This window comes from Citrus clementina, unplaced genomic scaffold (genome assembly GCF_000493195.1).
Source record: "Citrus clementina cultivar Clemenules unplaced genomic scaffold, Citrus_clementina_v1.0 scaffold_1, whole genome shotgun sequence".
Lineage (NCBI taxonomy): Eukaryota > Viridiplantae > Streptophyta > Magnoliopsida > Sapindales > Rutaceae > Citrus > Citrus x clementina.
In genome coordinates, this window is record NW_006263303.1 from 3,653,096 (window position 1) to 3,674,332 (window position 21,237).

A 21,237-nucleotide genomic window follows, 5' to 3' on the forward strand; every position below is an offset into this window, starting at 1 on the left:
TTCCTTGCTGGACAAATACAAAGTTTACATGTGTACCACAATGTCTGCGAGAGGGTCTTCCAACCAAACAAAGATCGTTAATAACAGAGAGTGTCAATTTCGCTAATTAATGGGCGTATTACAATTTCTACAAACTTGTTTGACATGCAAGTTTGGGTGATTTTGGACTGATATTCGCGTGCGCAGGACGCACGGACGCACACAAATTTAACCAAATAAGTCTAGAATTTACAACACCCCCTCCCCCGGCGCATGCGCGTGTGGAGAAAACCTCTATCCTTATAATTCTTACTCATGCATGGGTAAGTGTATATATAAACACAAATCCCTTGACTTATTTTCCCTTGTGGGATAAAACTCATTTCCTTTCAAATTTTCAACTTCAAGAGTGCACTTTGAGAGACAATTTGTCATTCAGCCAAGCACCATTTTGAGTACATAAATATACACTTTCGAAGTTTTCATGGAGTAAAATCCAAACCTCACAAGATTTTCCACATTCGCTATGTGGAACCCACTCAAAATGTGCCATCGAAGTAGCATATCGATATACTATTTTTGCAACAAGAACAACATTTGCCGAGTCAGATTCGACAATCAAGGGAGAGAAGTCCGAATCTGTCGCCAGCTTGATGCATTGTAGGACAACCTCAGCATCTGTAATCTCAACGTCACCAAGAAAAGATTTCTTGCGAGCTGAGGCAGCCATGAAATCTCCCTTGGAATTTCTTTTTATTGCACCCAAACTTGTAATTCCATTAGAGATGTCAGTGTTTGCATCAACGTTCATTTTGTACCAATGAGTCTCTGGTGGAATCCAACCAACATCCGTCTCGGTTGGACAGACCGATAACTCTTGAATTGGGGAGCCTTGAGTAGCAGTGTCGAATTCAAAACAGCTTCAGCCACAAAGAATATTTTGTGGATCCATCATCTGATGTTGATAGAGCGCTATGTTCCTAGAGTGCCAAATAGACCATGCAATCATCACAAAAGATTAGTAGTCCTCTTTTGACAGCGAAGATTCCAAATTCTTAGCAAAAAAAATGCAAAATCCATATTAGGGCTATTCGTGACGTGAGCAGCCATAGTTGACAACTTCCACACCTTCATCGCAAACTTACAGCTAACTAGCACATGAAAGGTGTCCTCAACAGCACTGTAACATCGTTGACAATGTGGGGAATCCACTACCCTTCGTTGAAAAAGATTATTTGATGTAGGGAGTATATTGCGTAGAGCTCTTCAGAAAAAGATCTTGACTTTAGATGGAATGGTTAAAAGCCAAGAGGGATACCACCAATTAGCGGAGCCAAATGAACTTGAAGGGGAATTAGGATGAGTGAGAATAAGGGACACTTGATAACCACTCTTAACTGTGTAAAATCCTCCTTTTTTTCATAATGCCACACTAAAATGTCATTAGTAGGGACTCGTGGCAAGGGGACTCCTTTTAAGAATTACTTTATTAGCTGCTCATTCCATTCGTTACCATTTATTAACAGGTCTGAAACTTTAGAATCACTCGGCAATGCATGTCTTCAGGGATATAGGTTTAAAAGATAATGGACTTGGCATCCAATTATCTCTATAAATAAATATGCTCCTACCAGCGCCAACCCTCCATCTTGAGCCAGTGTTGATAGCTTCACGGCCCCATAGAGTACTCTTCCATACAAAAGATGAGCCGCTTTTGATTTTGCTACTTAGGAAGTTTGTGTTGGAAAAGTACCTAGCTTTAAGAACTTTGGCCAAAAGAGACTCAGGTGCTTGTAGTATTCCCCAACATTGCTTGGCCAAGAGCGCTTAATTAAAGGAACTTAAGAGCGCGTTTGAGATTGAGGTTAAGCTACAGCACTAAAGTGTTCAGTAAATACTAACTGCTATAAGTTAAAAATTAGATTGATATGATTTTTCACTTGTATAATATAAAATCTATTATATCTTTAATAATTTTGTCAAAATTATTATTTAAAATTTATATTTACTACATATTATTAATTTTTATAATATAACTATAATTTTTTTTAACAGCATACTTCAATCACAAACAGGACCTAAATATCTAAACCTCATGCCCCCCGTTCTTCCTTGGCTTGCAAAGATTCTTCCAAGAAAGCCAGTGAATGCATTTAGAGTCATCATAATTGGCCGACCAACAATTTGTGATGCAACGCTGTAGGTCCTCGCATAAGCATTTTGGCAACTTGAAAACGCCCATAGCATAAACAGGAGTGGCTTGAATGACAGCCTTTAACAATACTTCCTTCCCACCGCTTGAGAAGAGCCTGGCCTTCCATCCTTTTAATTTGTTGAGCACTCGAAGCTTGATCGACTTGAAGAATTGTCTTTTGTTTTTCCCTACCATAGATGGCAAGGCAAGATACTTTTCATGATGAGACACAACATTCACGCGAAGGATTTCTTGAATCTCCTTTATGGCCTTTGATAGTCCATAATTGATTCCATTGACAGTCTTTTCTTGTAGAATTTTTGTTCAGTTTTTTCTTTCTTTTTTTTTACTTCCCAAGTATCTTGTTAGTTTTTTCTTATATTACGCACTAGCATTGTGAACTTGTGATAATTTTAAAGAACTTTTTATATTATAATTTTATAAATTTTTTTTTTCGTGTATTAAACTATTTGGTATCCGAAACTACATTAGGTCTCGACTAATTCAAATTCGAGCTGGGTAAGACCACTAGAGCGGCGTCAAAGTTCTTCTAATAAGTATTTAACGCAACTGCATTTTCAAGATTCGAATAAAAAACATTGGTTAAGTTAGAACAACCCTATGCCAAGTGAATGATTTCATAAATCATTCACTTGAAGATGATTTAGATAATGTTATTATCCTTTTTTAAAAAAAAAGATAATGTTATTATCATATTTAAGTTCTTTTAAAAATATATTATTTATTCAACATTTAAATTTAGTAAGGGTAAAAATGTAAAAGTATAGGCTGTCAGTTTTTTAAAATTAAAAAAAAAATAATTTAATATTTATTTTTAAAAATTTTAAAAAAATTTACATATCATTCAAATTTAAATTTTGACTAATTTCATTCTATTTCAAGTTATAAAAAAAAGGTTAAAAAAAAAAAAAAGGATCTATCAAGGCAAATGAATCAGGGTAAATTTGTTTTCCAAAACGTTACAAAATGACAGCAAGACATTGCCGTATTATTACCTTGCAAAAACCGCCTCTCACATGGTGACGGCTAACCCACAAAAGACGAAGCAGACACTTCCACTGTACGTGTTAAATCAAAAAACATTCTTTGAATTCTCCACATTTCAGAATTCACCTAATTACAATTCTGTGATTTCCTCAAATTCAAAGTCCCATATATATATATATATATACACACATACACACACACTCAAAATTTCCTTGATTCCCCACTTTCTTGGACCTCCTTTTCTCTCTCTCTTTGGGCGTCCCAAGGACTTTTCTCTTTTTCTCCTCTTATTTTCTTTGCCTAACTTTGTTCATTTATTTGACCGTTCTGTTTCTCTTCTTTGGTGGCGCAATTCGAGCTAAAGCTTCAAACTTTGTTTCCTCATATAGCCCCAACAAATTTACATGGTATGTTGAACGTTCACCATCGTGTACTGTTTTTCATCACCCCACCAATCACGTTAATGGTTTCGTTTGATCTATAGACTATCAAGTAGTCCGATCTGGACTTTTGATTTTTGCTAAGAGCTTCTTATTCAAGAAACCCATGTGCTGTGAAAGCTGATGATTGTGCTATATCTGTTAATACTTGCTTTTTGAGTACTGTAGTGTCAGCTCTAGATCTAATTTCGTTACTGTTGCTAAGTGGGGTTGTTTTGCTGAAACATATTGAATTCCACAAATTTCAAATATTTAAAAAAAGCTGTTTTTTTTGCTAGCTCTGGTGAATAAATTAGCTGGTATTTTGAGGCTTAGTAGTGCTTTTGATGCTAGGATGTTGATTTGGATCTGACGCAGAAGGTGAAATTTTGATTTGATTTAGAGTTATAAAGATGCAAGCAAGGGTTGTTCCGCTAGAGGAAGGCAAAGACCCTGCAGTTGTTAACAAGACAAATCAATTTAGGGCCTTGCCACTGAGATTATTTCAGTTATTTGGTTTGTTTCTGGCTCTGTGTATAGCCTTTTCGTTGATTAGTATATACTCAGTTCGTCGGTTTGGAGTCCAGAGTGTTGTGACAACGGTTAAGTCCAGTTTTGTGGCATGCCCTGAACTACCGAATGGTTTGGATTATTGGATAAATCCTCCATCAAATTTAATGCACACAATGAGTGATAAGGAGCTTTTTTGGAGGGCCTCATTTGTGCCTCGAGTGAAGGAGTATCCCTTTAAGAGAGTTCCAAAGATTGCATTTATGTTCTTGACGAAGGGGCCATTACCTCTTGGACCTCTTTGGGAGAAGTTTTTCAAGGGGCATGAAGGGCTATATTCTATCTATGTTCATTCTCTGCCAACATTCGAGAACAAGTTTCCATCTTCATCAGTTTTTTACAACAGACAAATCCCAAGTCAGGTATGCCTGACATTATATCTATCTATTGCAGGTTTTATTTATTCATTTAAAATTCTGGTGGAAACTTCATCTGATCATCTTTGTTGTACTATTGATTATATGACGATGTAAGTTATGATCTTCTTCTCTTGAGTGATGATGAGCAGTACTTTATTTTTTACCTATAATGTGAATTATTCTTTTGAGGATCTATATAGTGTTAGCATGCTTGCATAGCTTTCCGAATTTTGTTTAACAATCTTCAGTTCTTAGGACCTCTCAGTCATCTGTAGGCTCTTGGTGTTTGAAAGTAGAAAGTAGTGTTCCCATTTAGCATCATCACTTTTATATGCATGGTGATTGACGATCAAAGTCTAGAAATACTCTGTTGAATAGGAAGATGCTGATTAACAGATTCTGTTTATAAACTAAATATATTCTGTTTTTGCTTAGCCAAGTTAAAATTTTGCTCCTTTTTTTTTCCCCTGATTGCCTTACGGATTATTGGAGTCCATGAGAAATTGCGAGGAATCTAGCAGGAGCGGACAATCCATAGATGACATGGTGGCATTCTTGAATGTTACTTGGCAAACATTTTCTAATTAATTTGATGGCATACATTATAACTTTCACCAGCAAAACTGGGTTTGAGTGAATGATCAACAATAAGAGTCGGTCATTTTTTGGGTTGAATTTTGAAAGTTGGGAACTGCAACAGTGTAAGTTTATCTAAGGCTGGTAACCACTGCCATATATCGTGTGGAGGTGAAAAATTTTGGATCCCAAAACACCAAGGGGGAGGGTTGAGCTGTCTGTATGTATATTGGCTCGACGAAGTGCGTTTTATTTGAATTTTTTTTTCTCCCTACGTTTTTGTATTGGACAAGTAGGAAGACATGTATGTTCTTGAGTTGCCCCCTTGTAGTAACTGGAACAGGATACAAATCCTCCAAGAAATGGAGATCTGATTTGGTTAGCTCTGCTACAGTGCCATTTCAACAACAAGCAGCTACCATAATCCTGTCCCAAATGTAAAATTGATACTTGATACCCTTTGATCCTGGAAAATAACAGGTTTTATGATTACCTTTACCAAATGTTATCATTACATGTTCTAGGTGAAGTGTTTGGTAGTGGAACTGTCTTGCATTCTTCTGAAAGCCTTTGATGGTTATGCTTTATCTGCTTATTCTATTTACTTTAGCACATAGCTTTGAATACAATATTTCCCAAAATTTAGAGGAGATTGTAATGTCTTCTGTATCTTCCCTTTGCAGATCTCTGAATGGGGAAAAATGAGCATGTGCGATGCTGAGAGAAGACTCCTTGCTAATGCATTGCTTGATATCTCCAATGAATGGTTCATTCTTGTCTCTGAGTCTTGCATTCCTCTTTATAATTTCTCCCTCATCTACCATTACATAAAGAAATCCAAACATAGTTTCATGGGTTCATTTGATGACCCTGGACCATATGGGAGAGGACGCTACAATGCGAACATGGCACCTGTGGTGAACATTACCCAGTGGCGCAAAGGATCCCAATGGTTTGAAATCAACCGAAGGCTTGCAGTCAACATTGTGGAAGATACTACATATTATCCAAAATTCGCGGAATTCTGTAGACCACCTTGTTATGTGGACGAACACTATTTTCCCACCATGCTATCTATTCAAATGCCAAATCTCTTGGCAAATAGAAGCAGCACTTGGGTTGATTGGTCGAGAGGTGGTGCTCATCCAGCCACATTCGGAAGAGCCGACATAACAGAGGAGTTTTTCAAGAAAGTTTATGGAGGTCAGCATTGCAAATACAATAACCAGCCCTCTACAGTTTGCTTTCTCTTTGGAAGAAAATTTGCACCGAGTGCTTTACAACCTCTGATGAATATATCATCTAAAGTTTTGGGCTTTTAACAAATAAATTTGTCTACCTTTTGAGTTGACTTTTGAATGAATGGTAATAGCCGAGGAAGAAAGATGATTAGGAGCTTTTTGGATAGACGTGTTGCATAATACGAATTGAGAGGACTGTTACATAGGATTAGCCTCTTTGATGATACAGTGAGATTCTTGTATGTACAGAGGAATGACAGCCAACGTGGTATATGTGTCCATTATTCAGGTTAGATAAATGAATTTAATAATTTTGGACGTTTTTAACTTCGATCATTTTCATCCTACTGATAATAATGAAGTGATAACTACTTCCAAGATATTTTGTTTTCTCTAACCGTTTTTGAGTTGATTTGAATTTCATGCTCATCTGGATTTGCACTCAGCCATTGAGCCAAATAGAAAGCTATGATTGGTGATTAGTAAATAGTAAATGCCAATGTATACATTACATTCATTCTAATTCTGAGGTTACTTGATATTCACAAGTCAAATTTTCATACAATCTAACCAATTACTTGAGAATTTGCTTTCAAATTTTGTTTGATTCTCACTTATTTGATGATTATTGGTGTGATATGTCTGATAGAATAACTCGAACCAACCATATGTGATAACAAATTCTCAAATAATCACTTATTTGGGAATACTTGACAATCCCAAATATGCTCTTTAAGTTAAGGAGTAGTTGACAAGTGACACCAGCTACTGGATGATTCTCGTTAGCACGTCTGTGTAAGAACTAAATCATGCAGATAAAAAATAAAGGTATAAAAAATTGTATTACGTAAATAAAACTACTTTCTTTGTTGCTGCCGTGTTGTTTCAGCCTTACAGGTCCTGTCTGTGAGCAAATCCAACGCCAGGCTGCACTCCACAGCCGCCCAGGGCTGCCATATGCTTAGCAATATTAACGAGTAAAATAATAAGATTCTTAAATCTTTTTTTTTTTTTTTGGCTTATTTTGGTATGCTAATTGCTATCAGTTTAGTTGAGTTGCAAGCAGACACTGAAGGATTAGAAGGTGAATGATTTTTTTGTTGGCCGGTCGTGTAATTGTCAACGCATTTTCTCGACCGCCCTCGTGACTATTCATCGTATTTGTTGCATGAACATTTGAGATATTTAAATATATATATCTTCATAAGGTGATGTTTGATTCACGTTATGTTTTAAAATGATTTATTGTGTTTTTTTTTAATGCATATTACGAGTGTCTCTTCTTTTATTGGATGGATTTTTTTGACATAAACTTTACAGTAGGTGGTACTACTCTTTTTAATAAACCACTCATCTCATCTCATTAATCCTTAAAAACTAATAGCATTCCAAAATAAGTTCTTAAATCGTTTTCCTGCTGATTTTGGAATGCTGTTAGTTTAGTTGAGTTGCAAGCAGACATCGAAGGATTAGAAGGTGAATGATTCTTTGTTGGCCCGCCGTGTATTTGTAAATGCCTTTTTCTAGACTGCCCTTGTGACTATTCATCGTATTTGTTGCAAGAACATTAGAGATATTTAAATAATTTTTTTTTTAAATAAAAAAATATATCTTCACAAGGGGATGTTCTAGTCACAGTTATGTTTTAAAACGATTTATTGTATTTTTTTTAATGCCTATTAGGAGTGTCTCTTCTTTTTATAGGATGAATTTTTTTGACACAAACTTTATAAATATGTGGCACTATTCTTTTTAATAAACCACTCGTCTCATCTCATTAATCCTTTTTAATTTAGCTCGGTGACAACCCAAAACCGTCCTTGCTCACCTAAACTGATTTTAAATCTCATATCTCTTTTTTCAACCAAAAAAAAAAAAAAATTATCAACTGAACTAAACTATATGAACCCCTCATCTTATGAATCAGCATAACCTAAATTATTTTTTACAAAATTTGGTATGAGGGAGATCAATTCTACCTGACCTTTTTTTTTAAAAAAAAAAAAATATATTACATTACAATATATATTGATATTTATAATTAAAAAAATATTAGTAACCTTCTAAATTTTTTTTTTAAAGTAAGAGGAGGTGGGCGAGCCTAAATATAATTTTTATCTCTAAGAATCGAACCCGGATTTTGGTAGAGGCTACAACTGCACTATAATTAATCCGACCACGCCCTTAGAATCTTGTGTAACATTCTAAATTATTTATGTGATAGCTTACATATTTGAGCTTAAAACAAATTAAATCTAAACCAATTATATGATTGTGAGTGCAAATATATAATATTTGAGCTCAAAATTAGGTGACTCTAAATCAATTTTCTGATGATGCATCTTAAATATATGATGTTTTAGCCAAAATAAACTACTGAGTCTAAATTAACTTTGCAACGATACCAATCAAATAATATTTAAAAAAGAAATCATGCTAATATACGTAGGAGTGGTTGAAACCTTTTTTTTTTTCTACATTAATTAATGAGAAGAGGTGTTTCATGATCATTTAAAAAAAAAAACAAAAACAAAAAGAAGATGGAAGAGCAGTTAAAATTAAAATTAAGTTTTTAACTTCGGGACTCAAATTTATATGGTTAACTAAATAAAATTACAACAATGCAGCCAGATCTTCTTGGACTCAATTATGATATAATTACAGAAATTAAAGATCTTCTTTTATGGAATAATAAAAAAAAAAAAAAGAAGAAGCGTTGATTGAAATTTCCTTTTTCAAACATTTACCCAAAGTTAAACCATTTTCTTTCCGCATACGTTTAACGCGTAAACTTCGTAACACTCCTACATGTGCCTGCCAATGAGAACACAGTCGCACACGCCAAACGGAAAGTTCTGGAAACCCACAAAATTCACGATCATTTCATACTGTCCACATGTCCACATCCGATTATTCAAATTCAAAATTCGAATATTAAAAAAGCCCGTGCCCTTGCACGTCTCCACGCGTCCTCCTCCTAATGGTCGAACCACCGCATCCCACGTGGGCTGTCTGTGGGCGCTTACAAAAATCTTTGTAGCGGAATCAACTGCACCATCACTGATCCCTAATCATCAATCCCACCATTAAACATTCGCCTCTTCAATGAACTCATCATACATTCATACACAAAATCCCCCACCCCACCCCCCCCGACTCTCACGTAAATTAATAAATTATTAACACGCGTCAACGAATCGTCCGACCCACGTTAAAAGTTCTCGAGAATTTACAAAATAATCACACCAAGATTTCGTTCAATTTATATAAAATAAAATAAAAAGTACTTTAAAATTTTCTCATTTATTGCAGCTACAAAAAGGCATTTTTTTGAACAATAATTTTTGTTAATAACATAACACAACTGAAATCAAAATTTTCCTCCACCAAATTTGAGTGCAAATGGATCTCCAAACTTAGCGGTAAGAGATTTTTATCAATTAAATTATTCAATCCTCAAATAATACAATGTTCTTATTATATGTCCTATCAATTAAAGTAGATAGTTATCAAGTTTATCACAGACTGCGATATTATAATTCGCTGCTGTTTCCGTAATTTTACTTTGCTCAAATTTTTCCCAATCCCAAAGAATCAATTATTTCCTCGGCGTAAGTCACACTCGTGAACCGACACGACGTCGCTTCGCCGTTCGATACCCTAAACGGTCGCGTGAAATTATAATTAACTGGGCCCCACAAATAAACATAGCTGTCAATAAACCAATAGACAGACTGGAAAAATCCGGGCCGCTGCCCGAAATTCTCTCTTCCCGTCCACACTTTTCAGTCTATAAATAAACCTCACTATTTTCTTCTCATGTCTTAAATACTAACACCTCCCACATACAGACACAGGAAAAAGAATCTCTCTCAGCTTCCTTCGGTTACGCTCTCAAAAACCCTGAGAAAAAAAGGCTTCAATAATGGCATTCTCAAAGGCTTCAATGGCTACGCTGATGATGGCCGTTGTCCTGGCCGCCTTGGTTCTCGCAGGGTCGGCTCAAGATCTCTCTCCCGCTCCAGCTCCCGCTTCCGGAGCCGGCTCGATCTCGCCTTCCTTAGCCGCCGCTGGTGTCGCTCTCCTTTGCGCTCTGGTGTTCGGCTCAGTTCTCAGGGTTTAAGAGGCCGGTTCTCTATCTGATTACGTGTCACTAGCTTATTGGGTGTGTAGAGTGGTTTCTTCATTTTTTTTTTCTTTTTTTGCGTTGTTTAGACGTTATGTGGGCTTAGTAGCGGCGGATCCACTGGGTTTTTAGTCTTTTAGGGAGTGAGTCTTATTACATATAAATTTTATAATGAGAGAGAGTTATCAGTTATGCTTTGTAGCTCACGGAGATGTGATGATATGATTTGATTTATGCTTGTTATTTTGGAGACTTATGATTATTATCAGTATATATTAAGCTATTCCTTTTGTTGTTATGTTATATATCATTCACTATCCGCTTTTCTTTTAATTTTTTATGTAAATCAATTTAATTTTATTTCACTCGAATCGCGTTCGCCGGACGACAGAAGAGGAAATACATTTCCCACAAGAATCGATGATAAGTAAAAGTAATGCACTTGTAAACAGTAATTCGTATCTTCCCTAAACAAAAAAGTCCCAAGTGGCAAGGCACAGCTGACACGTTTACTCCTTCGCTTCTGCACTCCCATTCCCATGTGCAATTGTGCGAAAGGACAATGAATGAGAGAATTGGAGGAGAAGGGGAATCTGTGCCTTTAACATGACCAACAGGAACATTTTTTTTTTTTTTTTGGCCTTTTTTTAATTATTCCAAGTCCAAGTCATCGGGTCTGTGGCACCTTCGTGAAACAGAAAACAACAGGGGGATCAAATGTGCAATGATTCAATTTGTTGGTTTATAGGGGTATATCATTACACTTGGCGATGCCTTGGAAGAAGTCGCCAGAATGATGATTTTCGAAAAGTTTATGTTGGACAAGGCAGTCTTTGCGAAATTGACTCATTCGGCCCAACCATCCTTTTGTAATCAATGGCTAAGCGTGATTTGCAACGTATTATTTGACCGGTGAGCTGAGGTTGTTCTCCCTTTTCATTCGCCCCCACCCAACCCCCCACCTGGAGTTCCCCAACATTTGCTTAGCTTGTACGAATATTATAGTTGGTTTGTGGACCCTACCACGTAATTGTTGATTCCCGTTTGCTTTGCCCTACATAATTATATACTAAATCAATAATTCTAGAAATATAAACTCTTTAACAAGCACTAATTATTCCATTAATACAGTTTGAGATGACATTTTATATTAGGCTATTGATATGTTGGAGTTCACCTACGGTAAAATATGAATTTTAATTACACGTAAAATGATAAATAATAAAAAAATAATTCATTTTTTATTATTCATCACTTTGCTTGTATGATTGAGATTCGCGCTCTACCGTAAGTGAACTCCAACATAATCAAACTCTTATATATTATTGTATGACTGAAATTCACACACCACTGTAAGTAAACTCCAACATAATCGAAACCCTTTATATTATTGTTGCACGCTTTGTGCAATTGATTATTTTTTAACTTAAAAAATAATTGATGTAGGTCTCGTCGTATTAATTTGCACAATAAAATGTGCAGAAATAATTTATATTAGTACTCCATATTTGTCCAGTAGCCAATGAGCTTATTCATGAACTTCAGCTCAACCATCTTGTAATGTGCGAAAATAGCCTTGCTTTGTCTATAAGCAAAGCTAGTGGCACATTCGTCACTCCCACTTTAGACAGGTTATACCAAGTTGGTAAAGTAGCTTTTAACTTGTTAACCAGCAAAATGGACGTAGCCCACTACTGGGCCTATAGCGTGACCAGCTCAGTCAACCAGCACCTAAATAAAGCTGAAACAAAAGAAAAATATAAGCAAAACAAAAACAGGTGTTGATGCCTGATGCCTCTATAATAATAATAATAATAAAATAACCGAGAGAGAGAAGAGAGAAGAGAGAAGATATGGCTAAAATTTTATCCTTTCATTCATCTCAGAGGGAGGGACGAAAGGTAACGATTTACAGGGTAGCAACATTTTGTCATATTCTCAACAAACAAAAAACAACAGCTATCAACAGCTATTCATCTTCCTCTTCCTCTACTCTGAGTCTGAGTCCATGTTACCCATAGCCTTCAATCCTCTCGGTCTCTGCATCAGATTAGATCCCCGATACAAACATTATGCTCCATTAATTTTTAATGTATATGCTTCTCCAATTGGGGAGTTGTAATACAAAAAGTACCTTCTTGGAGATTTTCTTCTCTCTAACTTCATAACGTTCAAGGGTCAGGTCACATAGCCATGCACCAGGACTTACCAGCTGCAAAGAAAAACATAAACTCAATGCAACTTTGGCCTTTAATTTCAGATTTTGATTTTGATTGGGATGCAATAAAGAGAGATTCCTGTGCTTTTTTAAAACAGTTATGATTTCAATTAATTTGTAAAAAAAAATAATTCCACCATAAGCAAGAAGATACTTGCAACCTCAAAAAGAAAAAAACTACTTGCAAAAAGAATCGTCTACAGGTCGTGCGTTTAAGAAAGTTATGGACGAAAAACTACGTGCAATCTTTGCTCTCCACGCACTGTCAGTGTGGTCCAGCTTGGAGGACCACTACAAGAGTCACGAAACCACCTCCATTGTTTATTATAAATTATTCTTAAATATTATTTCAATAAAGAGAAAATTAATCATTAAAAACTATTAGAGACAAGAAAAGTTAATTCACCAAAAAGCAATGTCCATATTACGGAAATGCCCCACAATAATGGGCAAAGGGCCCATCCGCTTCCGTCGGTTAAACTTTTACGAAGAATATTATTACCTTTGGTGAGTATTTGGACCTTACTTCGTTGATAAGTTTTAGTGTTGTCTATTGAATCGCCATCGTACACGTGTTGCAGATTGATCCCTCCATCTCAATCTGAGACACTCATAATGTTTAAAAGTTAAAACCAAGAGAAAAATACAGTTTCCAGCTCTGTACTACCACGTCCTTGTTGACCCCACGTACCTCGTTTAAGGCATTCTGTTATCGGATAATTTTTAAAAACCTTCCTTAAGGTTTGGACTTGTTGTAAGTAGATGGCAAAAATTTATTTATTTATAAAAAATCTCCTACCGTCAGTTAATTTTAACATTGATCGTTAGTTGACTGTGCAAAGACAATATTATCCTTAACAATACTTTATAGACTGACATAACTAAAAAAAAAACTAAAATTATTGACGCGAAATACACAAACCCTATTTTTTGACAATGTTATCCTTGTCAATTTCAAAGATTTATAATATCATAGGTAAAGATTATGACTATTTCATTTTCAAATTTTTAATTTTATCTTTCTTGTAGGAACTTTAAGAAAATATCAATAATTTAAAGAGGATTTTTCAAGTTTTTAATTTTATCTTTTTTGTAGGAACTTTAAAAAAATATCAATAATTTAAAGAGTGTAAAATAACTAACAATTTTAATTTTTTTTTTTAGTTATTTCCGTCTACAAACTATTGTTAAGGGTAATATTGTATTTGCACAGTCAACTAACGGTCAATGTTAAAATTAATTGACGGTAGAAGATTTTTTACAAATAAACTAATTCTCGCCATCTACTTACAACAAGCCCAAACCTCAGGGGAAGTTTTTAAAAATTACCCTCCTGTTACCCCCTCATATTCTTGTAAAATGATAAACCCACGAATGATTTTATAATTTATACAAATTAACGACGGATAAAAATTAGCTAAAAATAATAATAATAATAATAATTAATTTTTAATTATATAAACCCATAATAATTTTATATAACTAATTCCGTCACGTCACTTCGATTTATATACACTTACTTATAGAAGGTAATTATAACTCTATTATTACTCATTTCCACATATAAAACATTTTCAACGCTTTCTTAAAAAAAAAAAAAAAGAACTCCCCGTAGCCCAAGAAAAGTAAAATAAATTCAAAATTGCGGTATTACCGTGATAATCTCTTACGGTAAAATCTTGACTTAAGTAACTCTTATTGGTCGTAAGAATATTTGATTTTGATAAATTGGAACATAAACATAAAAAAAATCAAAAACAGAAAAAACTTAATGACAACTCAATTGTCTCTTGTTATTCAATTATCTCCCCCACGAAGTAAAGTATGAATTACTGCATTACGGAATGCCACATTATTTAGAATAATTTTTAAAAACAAAAGATTTAAAATATGTACCATTACTTTAATGGAATTTTCCGACTAAATCAAGAGAAATTTGATTATCAAAGCACAAAACTCGGGCAAGGGTAATATTCCCACCCCAGATTTTTGTTAATTTATTCTACATCCCGCACCCAAACCAGGACTCGGTCACTGGGAGGCTAACGTTACTACAGGTCATTTTTAGGTACACGTCCACGCCTTTACCGACACGTGGACATGTATATCTCACTGGTCACTTTACACACAGCCCTATTTTTAAGCGAAAACAAAAATTGAAGACTAATAAAAAAATAATAATAAAGTAGATCATAGTTTCACATAAATCAGGGTCCGACCCAGCAACCATATTTGTAGTAACAGCTACATTCTTAAAAACCGTGTCCCATCCCAAAATATCATCAAAAGGCCGCAAGAGATCTATTGTACCTTGTGCTCCTAAATGTTGTACCCCAATAAAATATTCCTACAGATGATTATTCACGATAATTAAATTGCAACTAGAATCAAATTCGTTAAATCTAAATTCTAAAATAACTAAAACAACATCGTAGATAAGTCTAGATATCATGAAGGATTAAACAAGGAAAGAATAAGAAAAGCTTACATTGACTGTGCGTTGAATAAACTTTGCTCTCTTTTTGGGTCTCTGTGGCAGCTTAGACCCTTTAATGGCCATGAAATCTTCCTCTTTCTCTTTGTTGGTTAAAGCAATCACAAATTTCGGGGGCCACACGGGTGGCGCCGCCTCGCCACTAGCGGAAGAGGATCCACCTTTCTTGCTATCATGAGCTGTTTCCGATGATGCCCCTGATTTGTTATAATCATTGTTGTGGTGGTTGTGATTGTTGTGACGGGTACCTCTCTTATCGTGCGCACCCCTATCTGGTGAAGCAAAACCTCTCACACCACCGTTGCTTTGGCCTCTCATGGCACTTGAATTCTCAGAGTTCCTAACAAACAATACACACATAACAACACATCAATTAACTGGACATAACATGTGAAATAAAAATGAAATTTAATACAGTCAAGTAGAGTGTTAAGGAAAAAGTAAAAAAAGTGATGTGCTGAAGTGAATTTTTATGTAAGTACGAAAATAACCTTGGGAGTGATCAAGTAAAGTCGGGCTAAATTTGAGAAGAAAGTCATATACGGTGAGTTCTTTTTTCTTTTGGCTTCTTTGGAGAGACTTTGGATTGCGCTTTTTAAACAAATAGGAAGTGTTGATATTTGCTAACTTGGCTGCCATGAGAAAAATAGTTTTGATTCTAATCTCCATCTAACGAGCACAGCTGGTCCTATGGGCGGTTTGTAGGCCGTTGGATTCATTTTCCTTTTCTAAGGTATGGGCTACGTGTTGATGGATGGGTTGGCATGTAGGATAGAGTGGACCAGATTCCTAATACAATTACAATCGACGGCGGAAATTTTGTTGAGATTAGACTTGGGCATCATTGGACGCGTGGCAGGAACTTGCTAATTCCATGTTTCCTAGTTCCAAGTTCCAACGAGTCCACCATGTGAGGACGCTTTGGCAGCGTTATGGGCTAAAATCAGGCGTGATGAACTCAAGACAAGTTGGCTACCCTCTAGGCAAATGCAAAAGGTCAAGAGTAGCACAATTGAGTAAGAAGAGTAGTTTGATTAGGAATGCTAATCAACCTAATCTTCTTTTGCACAACTTTGAACAAAATCAGTCCAATAAGATTGCAATATAGAAAAAGAAAAGAATAAAACATAAATTGTGAGACTTAACTATCTTCAAATCATCACTTTTCAAAATCTCAAATTACCCTCATTTTTATTCAAAAAATAAAGGAAAAATGTGAGTTGATCAGTTTATTTTTATCTTCTGCAAAAGAAGCAATTTGAGATTTTAAAAAATAAAAAAATGATCTAAAGAATGTCAATTTATAACGAGAACAATAAAAATATAACCCCATATAAAACTACAATTAGCAGCCGCAGATCAGTCAAATAACAAAGCAAAGATTACAGCCAATTTCCCAATTAAGAATGTAAATCAGTAAATGTAATATTGGGAGAATGCACCATCTAAAACTTCACCAATTATATGCTAAAGTCTAGAAACTAATCAAATTTATAAATAAATGAAACTATCCCCAAATCTCAAGTGCATTATCTATAGATCACACACTTCAAACGCGACTATTAGATTCTAAGGATCGTGAAATGACATGGGCAAGCCACTTTAGCAAGACTCAAATCCTAGAAACTAAAGCAATAGTAAATATAAGGACACCCTGACCTTATGAACTCACCATCAGGCATCAGCTCTCCTGAGTTCTGATTTGCACCAACCTGACCAATTAGTGAATGGACAAGTATAAGCCTCATAAGTAAGTACTCAGCCCCAATTTTGGAAGTTTAAAAGTTCATCTTGTAATGAACAAGTAGATCCAACTAACCTCCACTTCAGCAAAAGCAAAATAATTTGATGCTGAAATGTTATTAGGCATCAAGATTCAGACGCCAGCTTAGTATTCATATGATATTATCTATTCCTGGAACAGTCCACTCCACTACCAGAAATAGACAAATGTATCAAACCATAGTACAATACCAAGGGACATACTATCCCAGACTATGAACTAATTATTTCCAATTTTATAAAACAAGCATAAAGGCTGCAATTGGAATTTAAAATATAATAATAATATCAGCAGAAATGCAGAATGACTCCGGGCTTACTGATATTACACAAACTAATTATGTCGACAGTGACCGTGTACCAACAGCGACTAATGACTAAAGGTGATCCAAATTCATGCTATTACTGAAAAGGGCAACTATCTTTCTTCAACATTAATTTAACATAAACACCAATTCAATTGAAGAAGAAAATATAATTCACCACGGTAAAACATATTTCTTGCGGCAGAAAACCATTAATTAAAGATAAAGGGTAAAAAGGGACCCATCAAAGAGAGCAGATCGAAATCTTTTTCCGCGCCAATGTGGATTATAGAAATCGAACAATAAAGGAGCTAACACTAAACTGCGAACACGGACACAAAGCGCGTCACGGGCCCACGCGCAACCCATTCAATTATCTAAACGTCATACACACAACACTACAGTTGCCTCGCAAACACCAGCGAAGGTTCAGGCTCAGGCCCTCAGCGCGAACAACCCCACAGCTAAAAACAAGATCCACCATCTCAGCCGACAGTGTTTAATACGCGCCGTAAGAATAAGCATACAAATCTCTGTTTTTATTCAAACATAAAATCAAACAAACGATGATACAGAGTTATTACCTGAGCACACGCTGAGGTGGCGGTGGCGGTGGCGGAGGCGAAGATGGCCGTCGACGGAGATTAAAATAACCGTTACCAATATTATGGTTAGCGGTGGCAGTACTCGGCTGATTGGACGTGTCTTTGTCGGTTCTTACGACTCGAACCGTCGTCCGATGGGCCGAAGCGGACGAATCGTCTTTGACTTGAACTTTCATGCACCGGAGTCGCTTCCTGTTCCCCCACTGTAAGATGAAATCAGACGACGCCGTTTGCCTAGTGTTGATCTCTGAGCTAGCTCTTAATAATCCCCCATCTTTGCAAGTGCTCCCATTATTACCGCTTCTCAACAAGTCCTTATCCATCTCCTTTCGCAAACCTGTCCCATTCAGATAAGTTAATTACAATTACTCATCCTAAATTACGGTTAACTTGCAGAATTATACTAAAAAAGAAAAACAAAATGAACAATTTGGATACGGCTTCGGCTTTCCGGCAACTTCCACGCCATTTAAAACGAATGATTAAAATTAAAATTTTAGAGTAACGGCTAAGAATTTTCCCAAATTTTGAGAAGAAAAGTAGGCTTACCATAAGAATCACATATATTAAAATGCAACAAAAATATTGAATACTGAGGAAGACCGAAGACTGGAAGAGGAAGATCCGACAGCCAAGGATTTTTCAAAATGAAAAAATGCAGAATTCTCTACCGAGTGATGCTGTAATAGTCATCAGCAGTGAAAATGAGAATTTTAATTCAAAAATAGATCACAGACGTACTCACTCCAGAGGATCTGACGAAGAATACGCATAGAAAACGGAGAAAAAATTTCTCAAGCTCCATGCTTTTGCTCGGCTGCCGAGAAAATGTTCGAAAAAGAAAATAAAGAAGGATCGTGAATTGCAACAATCAGAACCAATTCGTTGGTTCTAGAGATCAATTCGAGAATGGAAAGAAGTTCTGAGATGTTATTTTTCTCTCTGCTTTCTTTCTCAGTAACCAAACGTAGGTAATTTGAGAAAAATCTGAGAAGCAGCCACAGCTAAAACTCAAAATAAGACGAGACTGACAAAAATTTTAAAGCTCGAATAAGACGAGACTGAGAGATGGTCAAAAGAACAAAAATCAAAACGAAAAAATATTTCATCAATAACAAGTCAAGATTTTCATGGAACTGAAATTTCTTGTAGACGCTAATGATGAATTCTCGCCAGAGCCAAACAGCTGAAAAAACGAGAATCGGAGTCGAACTTAAGTATAAGCTTCGTAATAAGAAGCAAGTGGAAACCGATTCAAAACTGAAATGAAAGAGAACCGGTCCCGAGTTAAATCGACGAGATGAAAATCGATATGCTTGTTTTTTATACCTCCAATATCTCAAATTCGCCGATATTTTGCTTCTTTCAGTCGGCAGAATACAAATCGAATGTATATCAGCTTCTCAACGAAATGATTGGCATTTCAAAGACTTGAAAATCTCCTGCTCTAATGAGAGATTATGATCTTCCCCTTACAGAAATTTCTCTATTCTCTTAAGAAATGTATCTGCAAAACAAATAAAATGATTATATCAGAGGATGAATTATACGGAATTAACACTAAGCCAACTGAACCATGTCGTCTTTTGTCATTTTGAATTTGTCTGTAAACTAAAGCATGAACCAAACAACAATTATACCGGCCAATTTTTTTAAATTGATCTTCTTAATAATGAAAAACAAAAGTGTGTTGGTAATACACACCTCTAAATCTCCTCTATCTCTCTATCGGATTCAGATTCTCAACATTCCGTTATCATATTCTCGTCAATTCTCAGCCAAAGTAGTCTGTTTGGCTTCTGAGAAAACGAAAGAAAGTGAATGAAAATTCGCAGAGAAACCAGAGAGAGAACAAACAACACAAAGTGCTCTCCTTCCTTCTTCTGATAAACGAAATTCTCTCTCCCTTTTAAAACCAGTTTTATACCCCTCTTTCATACTCTCGGTTCCACACCGAGCATTCGTGACCATCAATCATCAATCAAACGGTCCTGATTACTCCTCCTTTGAACCGTCGACACCCGTCTATCATCAAGTTAGCATGCGCCCGTGGCAAATTTTTATCACCTCACGGACTTCATCAATCTAACGGAATCTTTAACGACGTTGAATTTTTGTTGAATTATATCATTATTTATTCTGATATGTTTTCTATTATTTTATTGTTGCAATTTTTTTTTTTTTAACGCCGGTGTGGTGGCGCTTATGATTAGAGAGTATTGAGTTACATTCAATAAGGTTAGTTAATCACGTGACTGATCAAACCACGGTTATTTTTTTATTATTAGTTTATTGTTGAATTTTTTTTTTTCAAGCCGGTGTGGGGGCGCTCATTATTAGAGCATCGCAGTAACAGTAGGGTTAGTTAATCACGTGAGTGAACTAACCATGGTTTAATTTTAACCAGACCTGTGAATCTAACGATAGGTATAAGGGCAATTTTGGTATTTTATCGCGATAAATAACATTTAAACAACAATAATAAAATGACCTGCACGTGTTCTAATGTTCTCTTACCTTATTTTATTTTTAATGACGCAGTCATTATTCACGGTGGACATTTATAATAATTTTGTCATCTTTCTAATGCTAAGGTCATTTTTATAGGTAATATAGTTGCTTTAATTTTTAATGGTCATTTTTGGTGGTATATACATTTTTATTAATCGGACCATTTTAGTGATATGATCTCAAAGTTGCTTTCGATTTTTTAATGTGTTCGATTAAAATGGAGTAATGATACATCTATAAATTTTTATATTAATTTTGTAACATAGTTGGTTGAATGAAACCAACACATTGTCCACATAATTTATCTTTATTATATTATATCTTCACTCAATCAATGATATTATACCATATCAATTTGTATAAAAATTACTTATATAACAATTTATAACTCTATTATTATTCTTTAAAGTTACATTTTAGGGTCTGTAATTTTTTATTTTCTTGGTAATGATCCCTTGGTAATATTGGTCAATCACTCTTCTCCTTAATATTAAAGTGGAGAGTTTGAGTATTCTCATGTAGTTGTGAGAGTATAATATGTTTGGACTTTTATTGTATTAAAAAAAATTTCCTTCAATTAAAAAAAAATTGTTTTCCTCAAAAATTGAAAGGGGTGCATGCATCTTTCAACGAGACATTTTTTTATAAAATCCCTTAACAAATACACAAACTTTGCAAATTAATTGCGTATAAGATCGAAGTTAAAAAATAAATAACTACATAAAATTGTTTAATGTTACAAATGCAAATATACTTCTTGTCTTTGATCTTATTATGTTAATTTATATTTTAACACTTTATTATGCAGCAACGGCCCGACTATCTAATATAAAGGGCAAATAACCTTATA

At 35.2% G+C, this 21,237-nt stretch overlaps 2 protein-coding genes across 7 annotated transcripts; one reads left to right on the forward strand and one right to left on the reverse strand.

Moving 5' to 3' along the window:
* Window positions 1-3,221: 3,221 nt before the first annotated feature.
* On the forward strand, window positions 3,222-6,664 carry LOC18055114. Of its 3 annotated transcripts, none has more exons than XM_024178327.1 (3): window positions 3,222-3,588; window positions 3,955-4,532; window positions 5,789-6,664. In XM_024178327.1, the coding sequence occupies exons 2-3, from the start codon at window positions 4,014-4,016 to the stop codon at window positions 6,425-6,427; spliced, it is 1,158 nt and encodes a 385-aa protein (XP_024034095.1). In that variant the 5' UTR covers window positions 3,222-3,588; window positions 3,955-4,013; the 3' UTR covers window positions 6,428-6,664. The 3 variants fall into 3 exon arrangements, with proteins under 3 accessions (XP_024034095.1, XP_024034096.1, XP_006450783.1); XM_024178328.1 differs by having other exon boundaries at window positions 4,004-4,532; XM_006450720.2 differs by having other exon boundaries at window positions 3,222-4,532.
* Window positions 6,665-12,326: 5,662 nt separating this feature from the next.
* LOC18055115 lies at window positions 12,327-19,767 on the reverse strand. Of its 4 annotated transcripts, none has more exons than XM_006450724.2 (6): window positions 19,581-19,767; window positions 19,206-19,383; window positions 17,856-18,213; window positions 15,179-15,524; window positions 12,607-12,684; window positions 12,327-12,512 (listed from the first exon to the last, which is right to left on the reverse strand). In XM_006450724.2, the coding sequence occupies exons 3-6, from the start codon at window positions 18,197-18,199 to the stop codon at window positions 12,462-12,464; spliced, it is 819 nt and encodes a 272-aa protein (XP_006450787.1). In that variant the 5' UTR covers window positions 18,200-18,213; window positions 19,206-19,383; window positions 19,581-19,767; the 3' UTR covers window positions 12,327-12,461. The 4 variants fall into 4 exon arrangements, with proteins under 4 accessions (XP_006450787.1, XP_024034098.1, XP_024034099.1 ...); XM_024178331.1 differs by lacking the exon at window positions 12,327-12,512 and adding an exon at window positions 13,193-13,291; XM_024178330.1 differs by having other exon boundaries at window positions 12,327-12,684.
* Window positions 19,768-21,237: the final 1,470 nt, after the last annotated feature.